Genomic DNA, 18,229 nt, shown 5'->3' with positions numbered 1-18,229 from the left:
GGGACAGTGAAGCAATACCTGCTTGCAGGAGTGTCCCTGTCACCTGCATTCACAGGTGCACCAGCAGTGCCTGTTCTCTGGGTACACTTGTGTTCAGCAGGCTGAGAGTGGTGCATGATGGATATTAGGTTCTGAAGTTTTGTGTATTGATAGTGTATTTAGATTCAGGCTGTGGCATGCCAGAAACAAGAGAGGTAGTTTTGGAGGAAATTATGAGAAATGGAAAGTGAGCCAGAGTTCACAGGGTGACATGGTGTTTCAGTTGGAGGAAGGTAGAGTTAAAGGGTTATCCTTACCTGTTTGAAGCACTCAGGTTTTGTCCTTTCTCTCCCAAAAGCACATTGCCAACTACATCTGTGGGATCCAAACCATTGGGCACAGAGTGATTGTTTCAGACGTTCAGGAGAGTTTCATCTGGGTGCGCTACAAAAGGAATGAAAACCAGCTCATCATCTTTGCTGATGACACTTATCCGCGGTGGGTCACTACAGCAACTCTCCTGGATTATGACACTGTGGCTGGAGCAGACAAGTTTGGCAACATCTGCGTGGTGAGTGTGCCTCGGAGGAGTTGAGGCTTTTTGGACACGATATATTTTTCCTTAAAACATCCGTGATTTGAAAACATCCATGATTTGTCTTAAAAGAATGAGAATCTGTGCTTAGCTGGAGGCAACGCCCTGTACCATTCACTTGTTTTTACAGGGTGACTAGCTGCCGTCATGGCGGAGGGCTGCGGTTTATCAGTTTGTTAATTAAAGCAAACAAGTTAAAGCATTAGCAGGTCAGAAAACATATTTCTGAAACGCTCAATAACTTGTGTTGAAATTGCCCCCAAACTTGCTGTGAATAAGCCTTGAAATGAGGCTTGTGACACTGAAAGGGCCCATGAGGACTTGAGTCAGGGTTATCACTCTTCTTTCCCCTGGCTAAACCTCATCGCTGGCATTTAGCTTTCTCTGTCACTTCCTCTCGAAAGTTGGCTTCATCAGTGCTGACACTTCCCCACTTGGCTGGATTTCAGCGGGGCAGGAGGAGGAAAGAATAGATGGTCATCCTGCCAGAGCTTTCATCTCTTTCTGAAGCATGCTGGGGTGCTTTGGAGTGCTGAGTTCAGCAAGTGTCAGACACTGCGCCTGCAGGATTTGGCCGACGCTCGCAAATCGATCCTCTTCACTGTTCCTGCCCTACATCCATCATACTGTTCCCTTAGCAGGAACCACCTTCAGACTGTTTTGGCTGTACCTCCCAGGGGGATCTGCAAGTGCCAGGCCAGGCAGAGGCCACTCATGAGGTCCTGCTCATGTTTTTGAGCAGTGGGCCATGGATCTTGACAACATGGTTGTCATTAAACTCTAAAGCCTTTGTTGGAGGGGCAAATGGGTGATTTTACTGTAAGTGTAAAGTAATTCTTGTAGAGTCCATGAAAGTGGCTTTTCAAAGACCCCAAGGATTCTCCAGAGATAATGTGCTCCTTCTCTGCAGCTTGTTGACTCTTTCTTCCTCTTTCAATGCAGGTGAGATTGCCTCCCAACACCAATGATGAGGTAGATGAGGATCCCACAGGCAACAAAGCTCTCTGGGACAGGGGGCTACTGAATGGAGCATCGCAGAAGGTAATTCTTCATGGTTATTGTGGGAAAAGAACACGCTGCTCTTCTGTGAAGTCCTCTGCAGTGTTGGCCGGGAGATGTATCGGCAGTTCTGCTCCTACACATCTGCTGTGCTGTGGGGACCGGTTTTTGCTGTCACCAGGAGCCAAATTCAGTTCCTGGAATGGCGGCCGATGCCTGTTCAGTGATGTTTGATTGAAGCAGCGTGCTCGCTTTCTTTTCCTGCTTTCCCTCATTACTTGCATCCGCTTGTCCAGCTCGAGAGGGTAATTCAGCGACATGCTGAGTTTTGCCATCTGGTCCCAGGTGGAAGGCGCTTCCCCCTTAGAAAGGCGTTTCAGAACTAGCAGGTGGTCAAATTGATTCTGCTTTCCTCTCTGGAGCCTTTTGATGCTTTTATATAAGCCAAACAAAAAACATGCTTCTGTGGTTGACTTTCAGGCTGAAGTGATTATGAATTACCACGTGGGAGAGACAGTGCTTTCCTTACAGAAGACCACGCTCATCCCAGGAGGCTCTGAATCTCTTGTCTATACCACCTTGTCCGGGGGAATAGGGATCTTGGTCCCTTTTACTTCCCACGAGGTAAGCAAACCCCATCATCAGTGCTGCAGCCATGCTGTTTTTCTGTGCTCTCATCCCTCGCTGGTACATTAATGTGCTGCATCCCTTGAGGGTGACCCGAGGGCTCTGCAGTGCGTGAAAACCTGGGCTGTGGGACAGGCTCTGATGCCAAGGGGAAGAGGAGCTCGTTAACTCCTTCTTCTGTGCTGGTTCTGCAAAGAGTTGAGAGCTTTTCTTGCACTGCCGTTCTAAATCTGTTTGTGCTCCAGAGGAGTAGCTCTTAGGTGACTTGGTGTCTGTGAGGAGGGTTCCTTTGGCATGCTTTGTGTAGGGGTTTGTGGCCTGTAATCTCCTTATTGATCACGCACTGATGCTTCAAGTCCTGAAGATGATATTCTCCTCTCCATTTGCCCTGGCTTCCTGGAGCAGTGGATGCCACGACATGTGCTCTTTGAGCAGCACCTCCGTGCTGCACAGCTGCTGTATGCTCCAGTTCCTGGGAGGCTGATCCTGGCCAAGGTGGCACGGTTGGCTGCTTAGCTCTGCTGTGGGTGCTCCTGCCGTGGAGGTGGTGAGGAGGTAACCGTGACCTTGGCTGATGTGTGCTGGCCCACTCTAGCAGAACTTGGTAATGGCAGTGTTTCAGCCAGTGCAGGAGCACCTGGCTGATGGGTGTTACCACACCTTGTTGGTGGCACTGATGTGTAACAAACATCAATTCTGAATCTCCCCAGGACCACGACTTCTTCCAGCATGTGGAAATGCACCTAAGGTCTGAGCACCCTCCTCTCTGTGGACGAGACCATCTCAGTTTCCGCTCCTACTACTTCCCGGTGAAGGTAGGTCTGAGTATTTAGGATCAGCTGGTCACAGGGGTTTGGAGACTTGCTCTGGGACACAGAACTGCTTCGAGGCCTGGCAGAAGGAAGCAGTGGTTGCTGTTCAGTGGGGCAGGCTGGGGCAGTGCAGACCATAGTTTGTGCAGGGACTGAAGCTCGCTCTTGAGCAGCACTCTGTAAGGAGAGCGGTACTTGGCACTGCACACTGGGTCTGTTTTGGTTTATTAACCTTTGTAACGAGCCTTCTGAGGATTGATCTTGAGACCTAAGCCCAGAGGAGCTGCTGTGCTTCTCTACTTGCCACAGCATCTCCTTTTTCCATCAGGAGAAGCAGCATTACGCAGCTGTTTACGTGGCTAGGTCAGACTGAGTATTGCCTTGGGGATACATGTTTCTTTTTTTGTCCACCACCAAAGGAAAAGGGAAATCTTCTAAGAAACGACTGTTCCTGCCTATTTCTGCATTTGAGGGCCTGTGCTTGAAGCTGTGGGCTGCTACATGCTGTGACCAGAAGAGTCCAGAATACTGGACAAGAGTAACTCTGTGGTAGCTACTACTGCCCCAGCAGCTTTTTGGGCTTCTCCTTTGTTAATCAAGCTGGCCAGTAATTAATTTGATTCTAACTGCTGCTATTCAGCAGATGAGGTCACCGAGCATGGTCTTGTTTTCCAGGACAGGATTAAGAAGCTCCTGGGAACAGTTTGTTGCAGTTTTTCCCCGTTTAGGCAGGGTTCAGTGCCCCTGTGTTGTGTGGATTCAAAGCTCTCCTCCTTACTCCTCCAGAATGTGATCGATGGGGACCTGTGTGAGCAGTTCAACTCCATGGAGCCGAACAAACAGAAGAATGTGGCCGAAGAGCTGGACCGAACCCCACCCGAGGTCTCCAAGAAGCTGGAGGACATCCGCACGCGCTACGCTTTCTGAGCGGCAGCTGGTGGGAGCAGAGCTTCTCGCTGGGCTCCGATGGACACTCTTCCAAGCACGCTTGGGAGGAGGAATGTGTGCTTTTTTTCCCCTCTTTTTAAATATTGGTTTGCTCCTCTTGGTTTATGTTTCAAAGTAATGTGATTTCAGTATTTGGATATTAGGTCTCCCAGCACATCCCACTGCTTATGTGAAGGCTCCTGACACCCTGGCTTCCAGCCAGAGAGATTCCCTCTTGGGAAGTGCCCAGGGAAGGGTGCAGACTGACCCTCAGTCCCACCTCCTTGGCTCTCTTCTCCCTTTAGGATGAGGGAGCCTGAGGGTGTCTTGCAGGAGACTCTGTAGGGCAGATCCAGCTTGAGCTTTTGTAGGATCCAAGCGGGTTTTGCAATTTTCCCAGCTTTTTGATAGAGGAAACAGCTGTGGCGTAAATTAGGATTGCCAGGCTCCTTCTGGTAGTCGGTGGCGAGAAGCTCTGAGCTGCCACCAGCCCTGGGAGCAGCTGGTGGGAAGCCTGGCAGTGCAGCAGGCGTAACTGTCGCACTTGTCTCGAACGTTTTCTTCTGTATTGCAAGGAGGTTTTGGACTCACCATTTTGACTGTTTTCCCTGTAAATAGAGTTTTGTACAATGTTGACTCTCTTGGGGGTGGGGAAGAGCGAGGCCCGAGCCTGGGACTTGATTTGTTTCATAATAACTTTGGCAAGAGCCGTGTCTCCAGGCTGTGACTGTGAGCAGCACATGAAGAATAAAAGCCTCTGTTTTGTTGGGTTTTTTTTAACCAGCCTGACTCCGGGGCTCCTCTCCTTCTCCTTCGCAGCACCTCCCTCCTGGTGGGAACAGGAGGGGTGGAGGAGGAGTATGGAAGCCCTCAACCCCGCGTGGATGCCAGAGCCGTGCTGTGCCCCCGCAGGTGCCGGCCTGCGAGCCCCTCTCCACCCTCCTTCCCTGCCTGCTCTGCCTGGAGCTGGCGCCAAGCCTGGCAGCATGTCCTGCAGCCGGAGCTGCTGCTGCCCAGTGCCACTCTGCCTGGGACACACACTGGAGAAAGGGGGAGAGGGAAGGGTCTCTTCCCCAGCTCCCGTTTTTCCAGCCCTTCCAGGGCACGGCTGTGGCTCTGTTGCCCTGCGGAGCAGCTGCAGCTCTGGGAGGAGCAGCTGGCTGGCACGATGGCTGGAGGAAGGCGTTTCTGCCTGTGAGCTGGCTGCAAAGGCTGGCAGCCGGAGCTCACCCACGCAGCAGGTGCCTTCCGGTCCTGCTTCCCAGCTCACGCTTTGATCCCGGGCTTGCTCTTGCCACTGGGTCTGCGTCTGCAGAGCTGGAGCCCTCCCTTGATATGCGTGCCATCCCGGGAAGGGGCCTGGCCTCCTCCTCACCCAGCACTCGGAAAGGTGGGTGGCCCTGGGCCCAGTGATGCACTGGCAGCGAACAGCCTCCGCATTCCTCCTGGAGTGTGCTGCGCGGGGTGAGGGTGGACACGCACCCTCCTGCCCTGTCCTTTGTCCCCTCCTCTCCCATTTTTTTTTTGCTTTGGCTTGTTGCTGCAAGACCGTGTTGGCAGGGGTTTAACCCAGGGCTGCACCCTTTGGCTCGGATGTGGCACCGAGCCACCTCTCCTTGCCTCGCCCATCCTCCGCCTGGGGCTTTGTGCTCCCGTCCCATGCCTTACTGGAGATGGTGCGTCAGGGGAGCAGTAAATGTGCGAGCTGAACTTGGGTCGGGGGTACCCACCCCGTGCTCCCTGCGCTTCCCCATCCCCTTGTCCTCCCCCGTGGTGTGATAACGTGCTTTGGACCAGGGAGCACTTCCAGGGGAGCTCCAGCAGCACTGGGCATTCAGCCTGGTGGTAGTCCTAAGGGTGAAATTCCACCTGGGGGGGGTGTCAGGGTATTCCCAAACTGGTTCCAAGCAGGAGGTTTTGCTCCCGTCGCCAGGCCTGTGTAAATAAACCTGTCTCCAGGACACAGCAAACCCTGAGCCCCAGCCTGGAGGAGCAGGTGGGCTGCTCCAGGAGCTGGCTGAGCCCCCAGACCCCTTTTCCCTGGAAGGCTCTGAACTGGGATCCCACGAGCCTCCCTGTGGAGAGGGGGGGATTTTCCCAGCGAGGGCTCTCCCCTGCCCCTGCAGCTGCAGGGTGCTGGGCTCCCGCTGACGCATGGGAGCAAAGCTCCCGGGGCTGGGGCCGTGTGCCGGTGGCTGTTTGCCTTGGGCTCGCACCAGCGGTGATTTCCAGCCCGGCACAGCCAAGGAGGGCAAACCGGCTCCAGCACGGCGCTGCGCAGCTCTGTGCTTTCCCTTCTCTTCCTCGCCTCATCCCCACTGCCAAGCTGATGACTACGTGGGCAGGGAATGCTCTTAAATGGCTTAGTCTCTAACGCCGGCGGCAGATGTGGGCAAAATCCCTGCGGACACCTGGACCAGCTCCTTCCGCTGCTCCGAGCTGAGCATCTCGCCCCCAGCGTGGAGCTGGGAGGGAGGTGAGGGCAGTGCCCAGGAGCTGGCCAGGGCTGGAGGGGAGAAGCTTGGCAGGAGGGCAGCCGTGGCCCTGACTCCGTGCCAGGGGAATCCCAGCGCGCTCTCCTCGCAGGCAGAAGCACATTCCTTCCCACGCGTTTCCCTGGGAGCACTGACCCGCTCTTTGATAGCTGGTTTCTCTCGCCGACCTCTCGGACTCCCGGCAGCCTGGAGCGCGGAGGCAGCCACCCCTCCCAAGGGTCTTTTTGGGGAAGACGGGGGGAGGACAGTGCCCTGTCCCCTGCGCCTGGCAGATGTTCAGCCCCGAAGCATCCTGAGAAGGTGGTATGGGCTAGGGCCAGGGGGAGTGGGCATCCTGCGGACCTGGACGCAGCCAGGGATCCCCCAGCCCCTCGGAGATCTGTCAGAGCAGCCTCCGCTGCCCACAGCAGGAAACACGAGGAGGGCGCCCGCTTTGAGTGCCCTAAAACATGCCTGTGGGTGCCCTGGGACAGCCGGCCGGGGAGCCCAATGCCCTGGGGGTGCTGGTGGGGACGGAGCAGAGCACCCTTGGGAGCCTCTGGCTGTGCAGCGTGGTTAGCCGAGCACGCCAGGGAGCATGTGGGTGCTCCGCTGGGTTGGGCGAGTGCCCTGGGGGTGTGTGCAGGGCTGGCCCAGCACCCTGAAGAGCAGGGGGGCATGTGGTTAGCTGAGTGCTCCAGGGGCACCCAGCACCCTAACTGGGATAGCCAAGCACCCCAAGGAGCAGGGGGCATCTTGAGGGGTTAGCTGGGCACCCCGGGGGCACCCAGATCATGTAGGCTGAGCACCCTGAGGACGCCCATCTGGTCTACCTGAGCATCCCGAGGACACCCAGCCAGAGCAGCTGAGCACCCTGGGGCCACCTAGCTGGGCACCCAAGGGCCACCCTGTGGTCACCCAGCTGGGCTAGCTGAGCATCCTGGGGACACCCATCTGGGCTAGTCGGGCACCCTGGGGACACCCAGCCGGAGTGACCGAGCACCCTGGGGGCACCCAGCTGGGCTAGCTGGGCACCCAAGGACCACCCTGTGGTTGCCCAGCCGGGCTAGCTGAGCACCCTGGGGACACCCAGCTGGGCTAGCTGTGCACCCAAGGGACACCCTGTGGTTGCCCAGCCGGGCTAGCTGAGCGCCCTGGGGACACCCAGCTGGAGCAACCGAGCACCCTGGGGACAGCCAGCTGGGCTAGCTGGGCACCCAAGGACCACCCTGTGGTTGCCCAGCCGGGCTAGCTGAGCACCCTGGGGACACCCAGCTGGGCTAGCTGGGCACCCAAGGGACACCCTGTGGTTGCCCAGCTGGGCTAGCTGAGTGCCCTGGGGACACCCAGCTGGAGCAACCGAGCACCCTGGGGACAGCCAGCTGGGCTAGCTGGGCACCCCTGTGGTTGCCCAGCTGGGCTAACTGAGCACCCTGGGGACACCCAGCTGGGCTAGCTGAGCGCCCTGGGGACACCCAGCTGGGCTAGCTGGGCACCCAAGGGCCATTCGGCTGGGCTATCTGCGTACCCCATGGTCGCCCAGCTGGGAGCACCCTGGGGACACCCGTCCGGGGCAGCCGAGCGCCCCGGGGACACGCAGCCGGCGCAACCGAGCACCCGCGGCAGGGCCGGGCCGAGCCGTGCCGGACCGGACCGGGCCGGGCCGTGCGGGGCGGGCGCTCGGTCCCCGCTCCCCGCCCGGCCCCCGGCAGCCGCCCCGCCCGCTCCCCGCGCCGCCGCCCCCCGCCCGCCTCCCGGGAAGCGCGGGCACGGCCCCGCCGCTGCCGCCCGCGGGGAGACGCGTCCCGCGCCCGGCGGCGCCGCGCCAGGTGGGTCCGCGGGCGCCTCGCGCGTGGGGAAAACGGGGAAAGGGGGGGGGGGGGGGGTTCCGTGCGGGGGGCGGCCGCGCTGCGGGGGCGGCGGGAGCTGCGGCCGGTCACGCACGGCCCCGCGTGGGGGGCACGGCGCGGGTCCGTCCGCCCCCCCGCGCGTGGGGAGGCGGTGCGGGGACGCGGCCCGGCCGCGTTTGCAGGGGGACATGGCACGCGGGTCCCTTCACGTGGGGACGGAACATGGCGTGGGTACACGGCGTGGGGGCACTGGCTGGTTCCCGTGCGGGGACACGGCGTGGGGACGCGGGCCGGGCCCCTTTTGTGCGTGTCGCACCGTGCGGGGACGCGCGGCTCCCCCCTTCGCGTGGGGGCACGCTGTGGATGGAGGGCACGGCGCAGGGCCACGCCATGGTCCCCTTCCCGTGCCGTGACAGCGTGGGAGCACGGCCCAGCCCCCTTTGCATGGGCGTGGGGACGTGACATGTGTGTGTGTCGTCCCCCCCCGTGGTGACCCAGCGTGGAGTGTCCAGCGTCGCCAGTCCCGTCTCCCAGCGCTCCTTGGCTGAGACCGGACAAACTCATTGCCCGGATAACGGTGCTGGGCTGCCGCACCCTGGAATTCCCCTGGAGGCGGGGGGGCACCGGGCACCAGGGTTGGGGGGGAAGCCCTGGCGGCCCTGCCACGAGTGGGACACAGGCACCCACGACTCCACGGCCACCCAGGGCTCCCACGGGGCTGTCCCTTCCCCGCAACCCCCCGGGCTGGGAGCGGGTGCCCTCTGCGGGGGCTGCAGCCCAGGCGCCCGCCTGCCCTGGGGCTGCAGCCGGGGCTCTCTCCCCCCCTAGATCCCCTCTTGCAGCGCAGGGGGGTCCTGCACACCCCCCCCGGAGCGCATCCCTGCCGGCACCCTGTGATGGCCCCGGGACCTGCTGCCTCCCCGCAGCCGGCCGGAGAGGAGAAGCCAACGGGGACAACTGGGAAGGGGGACTAACCCCCCATCCATGGCAGGGGGCAACCGCCCGGGGCTACCGGAGAGCAGCCCAGCGCCCGGGGCCTGCGCCCGTCCCTCGTCCCCCCGCCACCCACGCCGCTGCCCAGGAGGCTTCCGGTGAGCCACGGCCATGTAGGCGCAGCCGGGGGCTCCGCCGACGGCCGTCATCAACATGCAGCCGGGCTACGCAGCCGTCCTGTGTGAGTAGAGCTTTGGGGATGGGGGAGTGTGACCTCAGGGGTCACCACAGTGGGTGGCCCCAAGTGTGGGGAGAGTGACGCCGCTCGTTTTCGGCTGGGCAGGTGTCCTGGCTGTGCTGGGGCTGGATGCCGCTGCGCCGGGCGAATGCGAACTCACCCGCCTGCTCCAGGACAAGCTGCAGTACGAGATGCGCCTGCAGTACATGGTAACCCCCAGTTTTGGGGTAGGGGGGGACGAGGGGACACCTGGCATTGCAAGGCCTGAGTTCGCTGGGGGGGGATGGACATGGGAGGGCAGCATCCTTGTGCCAAACAGTGCCCAGGGCTGCTGCTGGTGTCTTTGGGGGTTGACCCCATCAAAGGGCTTTTCCACCGGTCTCCTGGTGTCACGCTGAGGCTGGCGGGGATGTCCCCGTCCCTTTGCCGCCAGCCCCTGTGCTCTCCTCCGCCTTTCCAGAAACACTACTTCCCCATCGACTACACGGTCCGCGTCCAGTACGAAGAGGTGCTGAGGCCGTCCAACATCACCCGCCTGGTAAGACAGCGGTGGGGGACAACCCCGTGTTGGGGGACGCCGGGGTGACGCACCGGTGGGTCTCACCCTGGGCACCCTCTTGTCCACAGCGCAACGGGACGGTGTCGGAGACGGCGCTGCGGTACCTCTGGTTCCACGTCAGCTCCCAGGCGGTTCTGCGGATCCACGAGGTGCTGCCGGAGAAGCACCCGTCCTGGAAGTACACCCAGGAGCTGTGCCAGCTCTTTGACGCCCTGGGCAAGGAGTACAGCCAGTACCGGCAGGTGGGGGCACCCCGGGCACCCCAGCATGGCCGTGTGCTCCCCCGCAGCCTTGCACACCCACGCATGGATACGCGTGGCACCTGCTCGCGTGGCACACGCGCAGATGTGGGGGTGCACAAGCGATGCACGCACCCACCCACCAGCACGTGCACCCACGGGCGTGCACGGGCTCCCCTGCTTGTGGGTCTTGCATGGGGAGGGCGGGCACGGGTGGGGTGCTGGAGGCGGGCAGAGGTGGGCACCCGGGGTGCGGGGCAGTGGGACAGTGCCGGGAAAGGTCCCACATCTGGCATTGGTGGTTCAGTGGTAGAATTCTCGCCTGCCACGCGGGAGGCCCGGGTTCGATTCCCGGCCAATGCAACCAGAGATTTTTTTTTTTTTTTGCCTCCAACCCCGCCCTGGGGTGGCCGGTAGAGCTGGGGGGCGGCGAAAAGGGACCCGCGCTATCACGGGGTGGCAGTGCCACAGGCAGAAGGAGGATCTTGCCAAAAGTGCCCCCAAATTTACCCCTGTTTTCCCGGTGGCAGTAGCTTGCTGCAGCAGCAGGAGTCTTATGTCTCCTCCCAGCCCCCTGTACCCTGTTGGCAGCTGCGTTTGGGTGCTGGGTGGGGGTGACCTGTCACAGCTGCGCCTCCAAAGGGGGTCTGAGTTGTTCCTTTGTCATGGGGCAGATTCTGCCCCCTCTGAGGAGAGTGTGAACTATGCCTGGTCTTCTTGGCAGAGTGTTAACTCTGAAGACTAATGACAACCGCCTCTTGCTGGAGGTGGTGTCTGAGGCAGCAGGAAGAGGCGGTGCCTTGGCTTGATCCCTGGCATCAGAGCTGTGTGTTATATCATCAGAATGTTAACTCTGAAGGCTAATGACAACCCTTGCTGGGCTGTGGTGATGTCTCAGGTGCTCTGATGGCTTGATCCCCAGCATTTAACCTACCTGGTGTCTGAGAGCAGGGAGGGAGAGCAGATCGAAGCTCCTGTGATCCAAGAGGAACGGGTCAAGGATCTGCTTCATCGGCTGGATGCCCACAAGTCTATGGGGCCTGATGGTATCCACCCGAGAGTCCTGAGAGAGCTGGCGGATGTCATTGCCAAACCCCTGTCCATTACCTTTGGGCAGCCTTGGCTCACTGGGGAAGTTCCGCTGGACTGGAGGCTGGCGGATGTTACCCCCATTTACAAAAAAGGGCGGAAGGAGGATCCGGGGAACTACAGGCCTGTCAGTCTGACCTCGGTGACGGGCAAAGTCATGGAACAGGTTATCTTGAGTGCTATGAATGAGCACATACAGGTTAACCGGGTGATCAGGCCCAGTCAACATGGGTTTATGAAAGGCAGGTCTTGCCAATCAAACCTGATCACCTTCTATGACGGGGTGACCCGCCTGGCTGACGAGGGAAGGGCTGTGGATGTAGTTTTCCTGGACCTCAGTAAAGCCTTTGATACAGTCTCTCATAGTGTTCTGGTTGGGAAACTGGTAACTGCTGGCCTGGATAGGCACACCCTCCTTTGGGTTGAAAACTGGCTGGATGGCCCGGCCCAAAGAGTGGTGGTAAATGGGGCTAAATCCGGCTGGAGGCCGGTCACCAGTGGGGTTCCCCAGGGCTCAGTGCTGGGTCCGGTTCTGTTTAATATCTTTATCGATGACCTGGATGAGGGGATTGAATGTACCCTCAGTAAGTTTGCGGACGACACCAAGCTGGGGGGCTGTGTCGATCTGCTCGAGGGTAGGGAGGCCCTTCAGAGGGATTTGAACAGACTGGACAGTTGGGCTGAGGCCAATGGCATGAGCTTTAATAAGGCCAAGTGCAGAGTCCTTCACTTGGGGTATAAAAACCCCAAGCATCGCTACAGGCTCGGGGAAGAGTGGCTGGAGAGCTGCCTGGCAGAGAAGGACTTGGGGGTGTTGGTTGACTGCCGGCTTGATATGAGCCAGCAGTGTGCCCAGGTGGCCAAAAAGGCCAATGGGATACTGGCGTGTATCAAGAATAGTGTGACCAGCAGGAGCAGGGAAGTGATCCTGCCCCTGTACTCGGCACTGGTGAGGCCGCACCTGGAATATTGTGCCCAGTTTTGGGCCCCTCGCTTTAAGAAAGATATTGAGCTCCTGGAGCGGGTCCAGAGAAGGGCGACTAAACTGGTCAAGGGGCTGGAAAATAAAACTTATGGGGAGCGGCTGAGGGAGTTGGGGCTGTTTAGCCTGGAGAAGAGGAGGCTGAGGGGAGACCTGATTACAGCCTACAAATACTTGAGAAGGGATGGTGGGGAGGTGGGGGAAGGGCTCTTTACATTAGTGATGGGTGATAGAACAAGAGGAAATGGGTATAAGCTTAGTCAGGGGAGATTCAGGTTGGATGTTAGGAAGTATTTCTTCTCTGAAAGGGTTGTCAGCCACTGGAATAGGCTGCCCAGGGAGGTGGTTGAGTCCCCATCCCTGGATGTGTTTAAGAAAAGGGTGGATGAACTGCTTAGGGATATGGTTTAATGGGGATTAGGGACGGTTGGACTGGATGATCTCTAGGATCTTTTCCAACCTAGAAATCTATGAAATCTATGAATCAGAGTTGTCTGTCTCTGGGGGGGGTCACAGCCAGCAATGCCTGTCCCTGCTGCTCTCACCCCACTGGGTCTAGAGGCGTGGGGCGGGACTGTGGAGCACCTCACATCTGGCATTGGTGGTTCAGTGGTAGAATTCTCGCCTGCCACGCGGGAGGCCCGGGTTCGATTCCCGGCCAATGCAACAGCTGCAGCTTTTGCACCTGGGGGACCCTTGGAGCCTGCCTGGGGGTTGGCTGCTTGATGACGGCGGGGGCTGCCCAGGGGTGCTCACTTGGGTCCCTGTGTGAACATCCCTACTTGGTGACAGAGCCAGCACCCTTTGGTGACTCCCAAGGATCTGTGCCAGGGGGCCTGGTGGCAGTGAGTTTGGGCTCACGTGGCAGTGAGGGTTCCTGGCCCAGGGCTGCTGGGGGCTGGGAGATACCACTGCACCCCATAGACAGCTAATTTTAGGTGCTGGGTGGGGGTGGCCTGTCACAGCTGAGTCTCCAAAGTGAGTCTGGGTTGTTCTTTTGCCATGAGGCATGTTCTACCCTCTCTGAGGAGAGCGGGAGCTTTGCTTGGTCTTCTCAGCAGAGTGTTAACTCTGAAGACTAATGACAACCGCCTCTTGTTGGAGGTGATGTCTGCAGGCATCAGAGCTGTCTGTTGGGTCCCCTCTTTGGTGATTCCCTGCTGCTCCCACCCCGTTCACTTTGGAGGTGTGGGACAGGGCTGTGGAATACCCAACATCTGGCATTGGTGGTTCAGTGGTAGAATTCTCGCCTGCCACGCGGGAGGCCCGGGTTCGATTCCCGGCCAATGCAACAGCTGCACCTTTTTCTGCACCGCGGTGTCCCATGGTGGTGGGAGGACACTCACATCTGCATGACACCGCGGTGCCGTGTCCCTGCAGACAGATGTGGAAGTGGTGGTGGCCGACCTGGTGAAGCTGCTGCACAGCACGGGGGCCGAGGGCCGGCAGAAGGCCGTGCGCCCCAAGGCACTGCTGGACAACTGCCTCAAGGTCCTGAGGATGCTCTATGGAGCGGCCTGTGAGTGTGGCTGGGGGGAACATTGCGGGGTGCCACACCTGGGGGGAGGTCCTGTCCCACACAGTGACACCTATCCCCTCCACCCAGGTCACTGGGAATCCACCTAACACCGCCGGAGACCCCGTGCTCAACACCTTCTCCTTGCACCTGGGATGCTGCTGCCTCTGCTCCAACCACCCCCAGCAGACCCTCTTTGGGGGGGGATCTCCACTGAAGATGCAAAGTGGGGGTGAGGCAAATACCACCCCCTCCGTGACCATGGCACCATGGACCTCCACGGAGTCGGCCCGTCCAAAATGTACCTTCTGCACGGATGTGGGCTGGAGTGGTGTGGGGGGGGCTCGGCCACAGCCCCCCTGCGGGCAGGCAGGTGCCAGGAGCGAGGGAAACACACGCTGCCGCCCCGCTCGCAGCGGGGATGAGGCCATGGGATTTTTTTTTTTTCCTCTCAGCTTTCATTAAACACCAGGTCATTCTCCAGCGCTGCCGCTCGCCTTCCAGCCCAGAGCCCCCAGCTGTACCCGAAATAAAGGCCCAGCAGTGAGAAACCACACCCCCACCCCCCCCCCCCACCTCTGCTGTTGTGGGGGTCAGTCCCCTCCCTCGGCTTTGGATGGGGGGATTTCGCCCCCATATAGGGACCCCCAGAGCCCCAGCTGCTGCCCCGGCAAGAAAACATCTGGATTTGTTTGTTGTGCTTGGCGTGGTGGAGGGATGGGGGGAGCTGAGGGGCTGCCTCCCCCCTTCCCAGATTACTTAATTACCTTAATTAGCTGTTATAGCCCTTAATTAGTGCATTCCTTTGCTTGGGGGGTGGGGATGTGTTTACAAGTCTATGGGAGTGGGCAGGTGAGGCAGGGGGGCACTGCAGCATGAATGGATGCACCAGCTTCTTCCTCCTCCTCCTCCTCCTCCTCCTCCTCCTCCCTACCGATGGTTTATATGTCTACAAAGCCCACGCAGCGCTCCCACAAAGCCCACCGACTGTGATCCATCACTTGATAAAGGGCTTTAATTTGAGGGACCCCCCCACCCAGGTTGGTCTCTTGCTGGATTTAAGGAATAGCCTCCCAGGTGTGCCGGGGACCCCCTGGAGCTGGCCAAGCCCCTGCATGGTCTGGGGATCCCCCCGGAGCTGGCCAAGCCCCACCCTGGGACCCAGCTCCCACCTCCCGCTCGCTCACGGCAAGCACGGGAACGGTCTCTCCGTGTTCTTCCAGCGTGGGAAAAATGAAGCTGTCTCAGCAAAATGACCCTGGCCGGGCTTCCCGGAGCATCCCCGCGGCAAAGGCCCGGGCTCGAGGTTTGCCAGATCCCCGCATTTCCAGCCCAAGTCTCCACTTGAGATGTTACGGCGTTATTTTTCCTTTTTCCGGTCTCTCTTTTGGGGGATGGCCTCAAAAAAAACCTCCACGTCAACTGGGAGTGGCTGTGGATCCGGGCTCACACTGTGGGGCGTCGGAGCCTGTTCCCAATATCTCAGGATGTACCGGGAGATGGGATGGGGCAAGGAGGATCAGCCCAGGGTGAGGTGCTGAGCTCCCAGAAGATGTCACTTGAGGACCTTCTCGGAGGATGTTCCTGCTGTGGAATGCTCTGCCGCTGGAAAAGGAAGAGGAACTAGCAGGAAAAAAGCCACTTCCACCAGCATCCTCGTGGAAGAGCCTCTTTTGGGGAGCTGAACTCTTGGAAGGAGGCTCAACGGCCATGGTTTCGGGGCTGTCTAGGAGGACACTGGTCGCCAGAAGCCACCACCAAGGCTATTTTCCAGTGTGGCTTATTATGGGAGAGCTGAGCCATATCCAGATGTGCCCCTCCGTGCCCGGGGGGGACCCCTCAGCCCCGGGGGATGATGTCCTGGCAGAGCCCAGTGCCGGGATGCAGGATCGCACTGGGATGCAGGACCTTCCCTCTGCTGCCCCATCCCAACTCAGCATCCCTGAAGAAGTGGGGACCAGCGACCCCCAGCTCTCACCCCCCAAGCGGGGGGGTCCCCACAGAACCAGAGGGAGCCTGGAAACGTTGATGGATTCACTTTAGTGAGGTCAGGGGTGTCACCAGGGCAGGCTCTGCCCACGCCAGTCCCAGAAGGTGCCGTTGGCAGCAGCTGAGAGCCGGGCCAGCAGCCGCAGGACGCCCCGCGCACTCTCCTCCACCGTCGCTGGGCCCTGCCGGATTCAAGGGAATGGGGAAAAAAAAAAAATGAGCGCCCCCCCACCTCATCCCAGCACCCTCACCAGTTCCAGCCGGAGCAGGTTGGAAGAGGCTGGAGATGCTCCAGTGGTTGAGGGACGTGGCTTTGCGCCCATGGATCATCCCTGATATGGGCACTATAAATTTGGGGTGCTGAGGGGTGCTGGGGGTGTTCGGAAGGCAGCCCCCCCACCCCCCAGCCCCCGGGTGCAGCTCTCTGGCCAGAGTGGGGCCGGGGTGCCCTCTGCTGACATGCCACCAGGATGGGACGCGGAGTGAAAAATGAGGAGGAAAGGGAATGGTTTAGGGGAGAGGATGGAGTTGGCCCTTTGCTGCGGTGACGCGGCTTCATCGGGAGCGAGGGGCTGTGCCGGGGTCTGGGGGTGTCTGAGGGAGGGAGGGCCAAGGGGTGGGGTGGCTGCGGCAAGGAGTGGCCCCTGGAAGGGATGGTCATGGGAAGAGATGGCCATGGAAAGGGATGGCTGTGAGAAGGGACATCCATGGGACAGGACACCCATGAGACAGGATGTCAATGGGAAGGGATGTCACTGGAAAGGGATGTCCGTGGGCAGGGATAGCCATGGGATGGGATAGCCATGAGCTGGGATATCTGTGGCAAGGGACATCCATGGGATGGGATAGCCATGAGCTGGGATATCTGTGGGAAGGGACAGCCACGGGACAGGATGTCCATGGGAGGGGATATCCCCAGGAAAGGATGTCCATGGGAAGAGATGTCCATGGGAAGGGATATCCATGGCATAAGATGTCCATGGGAAGGGATGTCCCCAGGAAGTGATATCCATGGGGTGGGAAGCCCATGGGAAGGGATGTCCATGAGAAGAGAAGCCCTCAGGAAAAGCCCTGGGAAGGGCTGTACCCAGGAAGGGATGTCCATGGGAAAGGATGTCCGTGGGAAAGGATGGCCCTGGGAAGGAATGACCCTAAGAAGCGATGTCTCCAAGGAAGGGATGTCCCTGGGAAGGGATGCCCATGGGACTTCACCAAGCCAGGGTGGCCGTGCTCCTCCCGCCACTCACCATTCCCCTTTCCAAGGACGGTGTCACACAGCCGGGGTCCACGGCCACGCAAAGGATCCCGCTGCGCCCGTACTCCAAGGCCAGGCACTTGGTGAGCATGTTCAGAGCAGCCTGGGGGACAGCCACCGCCTCCACCATCATCACGGGCCAGAGTGGGGGGATCCCCCAGAAAGTGACCACCCCCCCAACTGCCCCCATTCTCCCAGCAGCGGTACCTTGCTGCAGCGGTAGCAGACGTCCTGCCTCTCCTCCCACGCCTCCGCCACCTCGATGGAGCCCAGGATGCTGGAGATGTTGACGATGGCGGCTCTGCTGCAGCTCATCTCGCGCTGCCCTTCGGCTTCGGCTGCCTCCTTCAGCAAGGGCAGGAACGCCTGTGGGGTTGGAACGGGCACTCGGGCATCACCATCCTCTTCCTCACCCACCAAGAATTAGGGCTGGGGGTGGGGGTGGGGGGGTGTGTGTGTTGCGTGTGGCCCCACCTGGCTGGTCTGCAGGGCCCCGATGGTGTTGGTGGCGTAGACGAGGGCCATGTTCTCAGCTGTCTCAGTGGCCAGTGTGCTGCGGCGTGTGGTGCCGGCGGTGTTGATGAGGAGGTTGAGGCCAGAGTTTCCCACCTCCTCCCGCACCTTCTCCACCGCCGCCTTGATGCTGTTGGGGTCCGTCACGTCTGCAAGGGGATAGGAGGGCTTGGGGACAAGCTGGTGGCCACATCCCAGGCGAGATGCTGCAGGACATGGCCGGAGGCAGCTCCCGGCATTGACATGGTTGGGCTGAGCCCAACCGAGGGACCCGCCTGTTCTGGTGGCATTTCCCAGTCCCACCAAGTCCTGAGAAGCTTTGTCCCCTTTCCCGCCCCAGCACCTACCTAGAGGTAGGACCACGACGTTGGGGCAACCCAAAGCCACCTCATTGATAGCCTACATGGAGAGAGGGGGGAGGGTGCGTGTGTCACCAGGAGGGTGGCCCTGTGCCATGCTGGAGCGGGAAGCAGCCCGACGGGTTCCAACAAGCCCTGACGGGATGGATTCGGGGCGAGTCGCTGCTTCTCCGCACCCGCCTCAGCCCAGTGGCTTCCAAACCCCTCTCCCGGCAGCGACGGGGGGGGCTGTGGGGCAAACCCCCCCCCAGCACCCCCTGCCGTGCGCTTAGCTACACTGAGAGAAGCCAAAAA

The 18,229-nt window shown here is 59.9% G+C and overlaps 2 protein-coding genes and 3 non-coding genes across 6 annotated transcripts in view; all 5 read left to right on the top strand.

The window, feature by feature from the left end:
* The window catches only part of SF3B3 (splicing factor 3b subunit 3), a 30,113-nt gene extending 25,396 nt beyond the window's left edge, over window positions 1–4,717 (top strand). Inside the window, exons 22-26 of one of the 2 annotated variants that reach the window (XM_086620806.1) lie at window positions 338–550; window positions 1,517–1,615; window positions 2,054–2,197; window positions 2,911–3,015; window positions 3,799–4,717. In XM_086620806.1, coding sequence (XP_086476932.1) covers window positions 338–550; window positions 1,517–1,615; window positions 2,054–2,197; window positions 2,911–3,015; window positions 3,799–3,939 — 702 coding nt within the window. In that variant the 3' untranslated portion in view covers window positions 3,940–4,717. Of the gene's footprint in view, window positions 1–337; window positions 551–1,516; window positions 1,616–2,053; window positions 2,198–2,605; window positions 2,756–2,910; window positions 3,016–3,798 lie in introns of those variants that run through there. The other variant, XM_086620808.1, reaches the window with a different exon arrangement.
* A 4,692-nt stretch (window positions 4,718–9,409) lies between these two features.
* On the top strand, window positions 9,410–13,929 carry IL34 (interleukin 34). The gene is made up of 6 exons (XM_086621245.1): window positions 9,410–9,437; window positions 9,540–9,643; window positions 9,895–9,972; window positions 10,062–10,235; window positions 13,684–13,822; window positions 13,910–13,929. Exons 1-6 carry the CDS (start codon window positions 9,410–9,412, stop codon window positions 13,927–13,929), a joined length of 543 nt encoding a protein of 180 aa, XP_086477371.1.
* On the top strand, window positions 10,525–10,595 carry TRNAG-GCC (transfer RNA glycine (anticodon GCC)). The gene has a single exon. It is a non-coding gene; the product is annotated as a tRNA-Gly (tRNA).
* On the top strand, window positions 12,899–12,969 carry TRNAG-GCC (transfer RNA glycine (anticodon GCC)). Its single transcript has one exon. It is a non-coding gene; the product is annotated as a tRNA-Gly (tRNA).
* TRNAG-GCC (transfer RNA glycine (anticodon GCC)) lies at window positions 13,524–13,594 on the top strand. The gene has a single exon. It is a non-coding gene; the product is annotated as a tRNA-Gly (tRNA).
* Window positions 13,930–18,229: the final 4,300 nt, after the last annotated feature.

The sequence above is a fragment of the Tauraco erythrolophus genome, chromosome 15 (assembly GCF_009769465.1).
Source record: "Tauraco erythrolophus isolate bTauEry1 chromosome 15, bTauEry1.pri, whole genome shotgun sequence".
In the NCBI taxonomy this organism is placed as follows: domain Eukaryota; kingdom Metazoa; phylum Chordata; class Aves; order Musophagiformes; family Musophagidae; genus Tauraco; species Tauraco erythrolophus.
The sequence above is the reverse complement of the archived record's forward strand: the minus strand, read 5'-3'. Positions and strand labels throughout refer to the sequence as shown.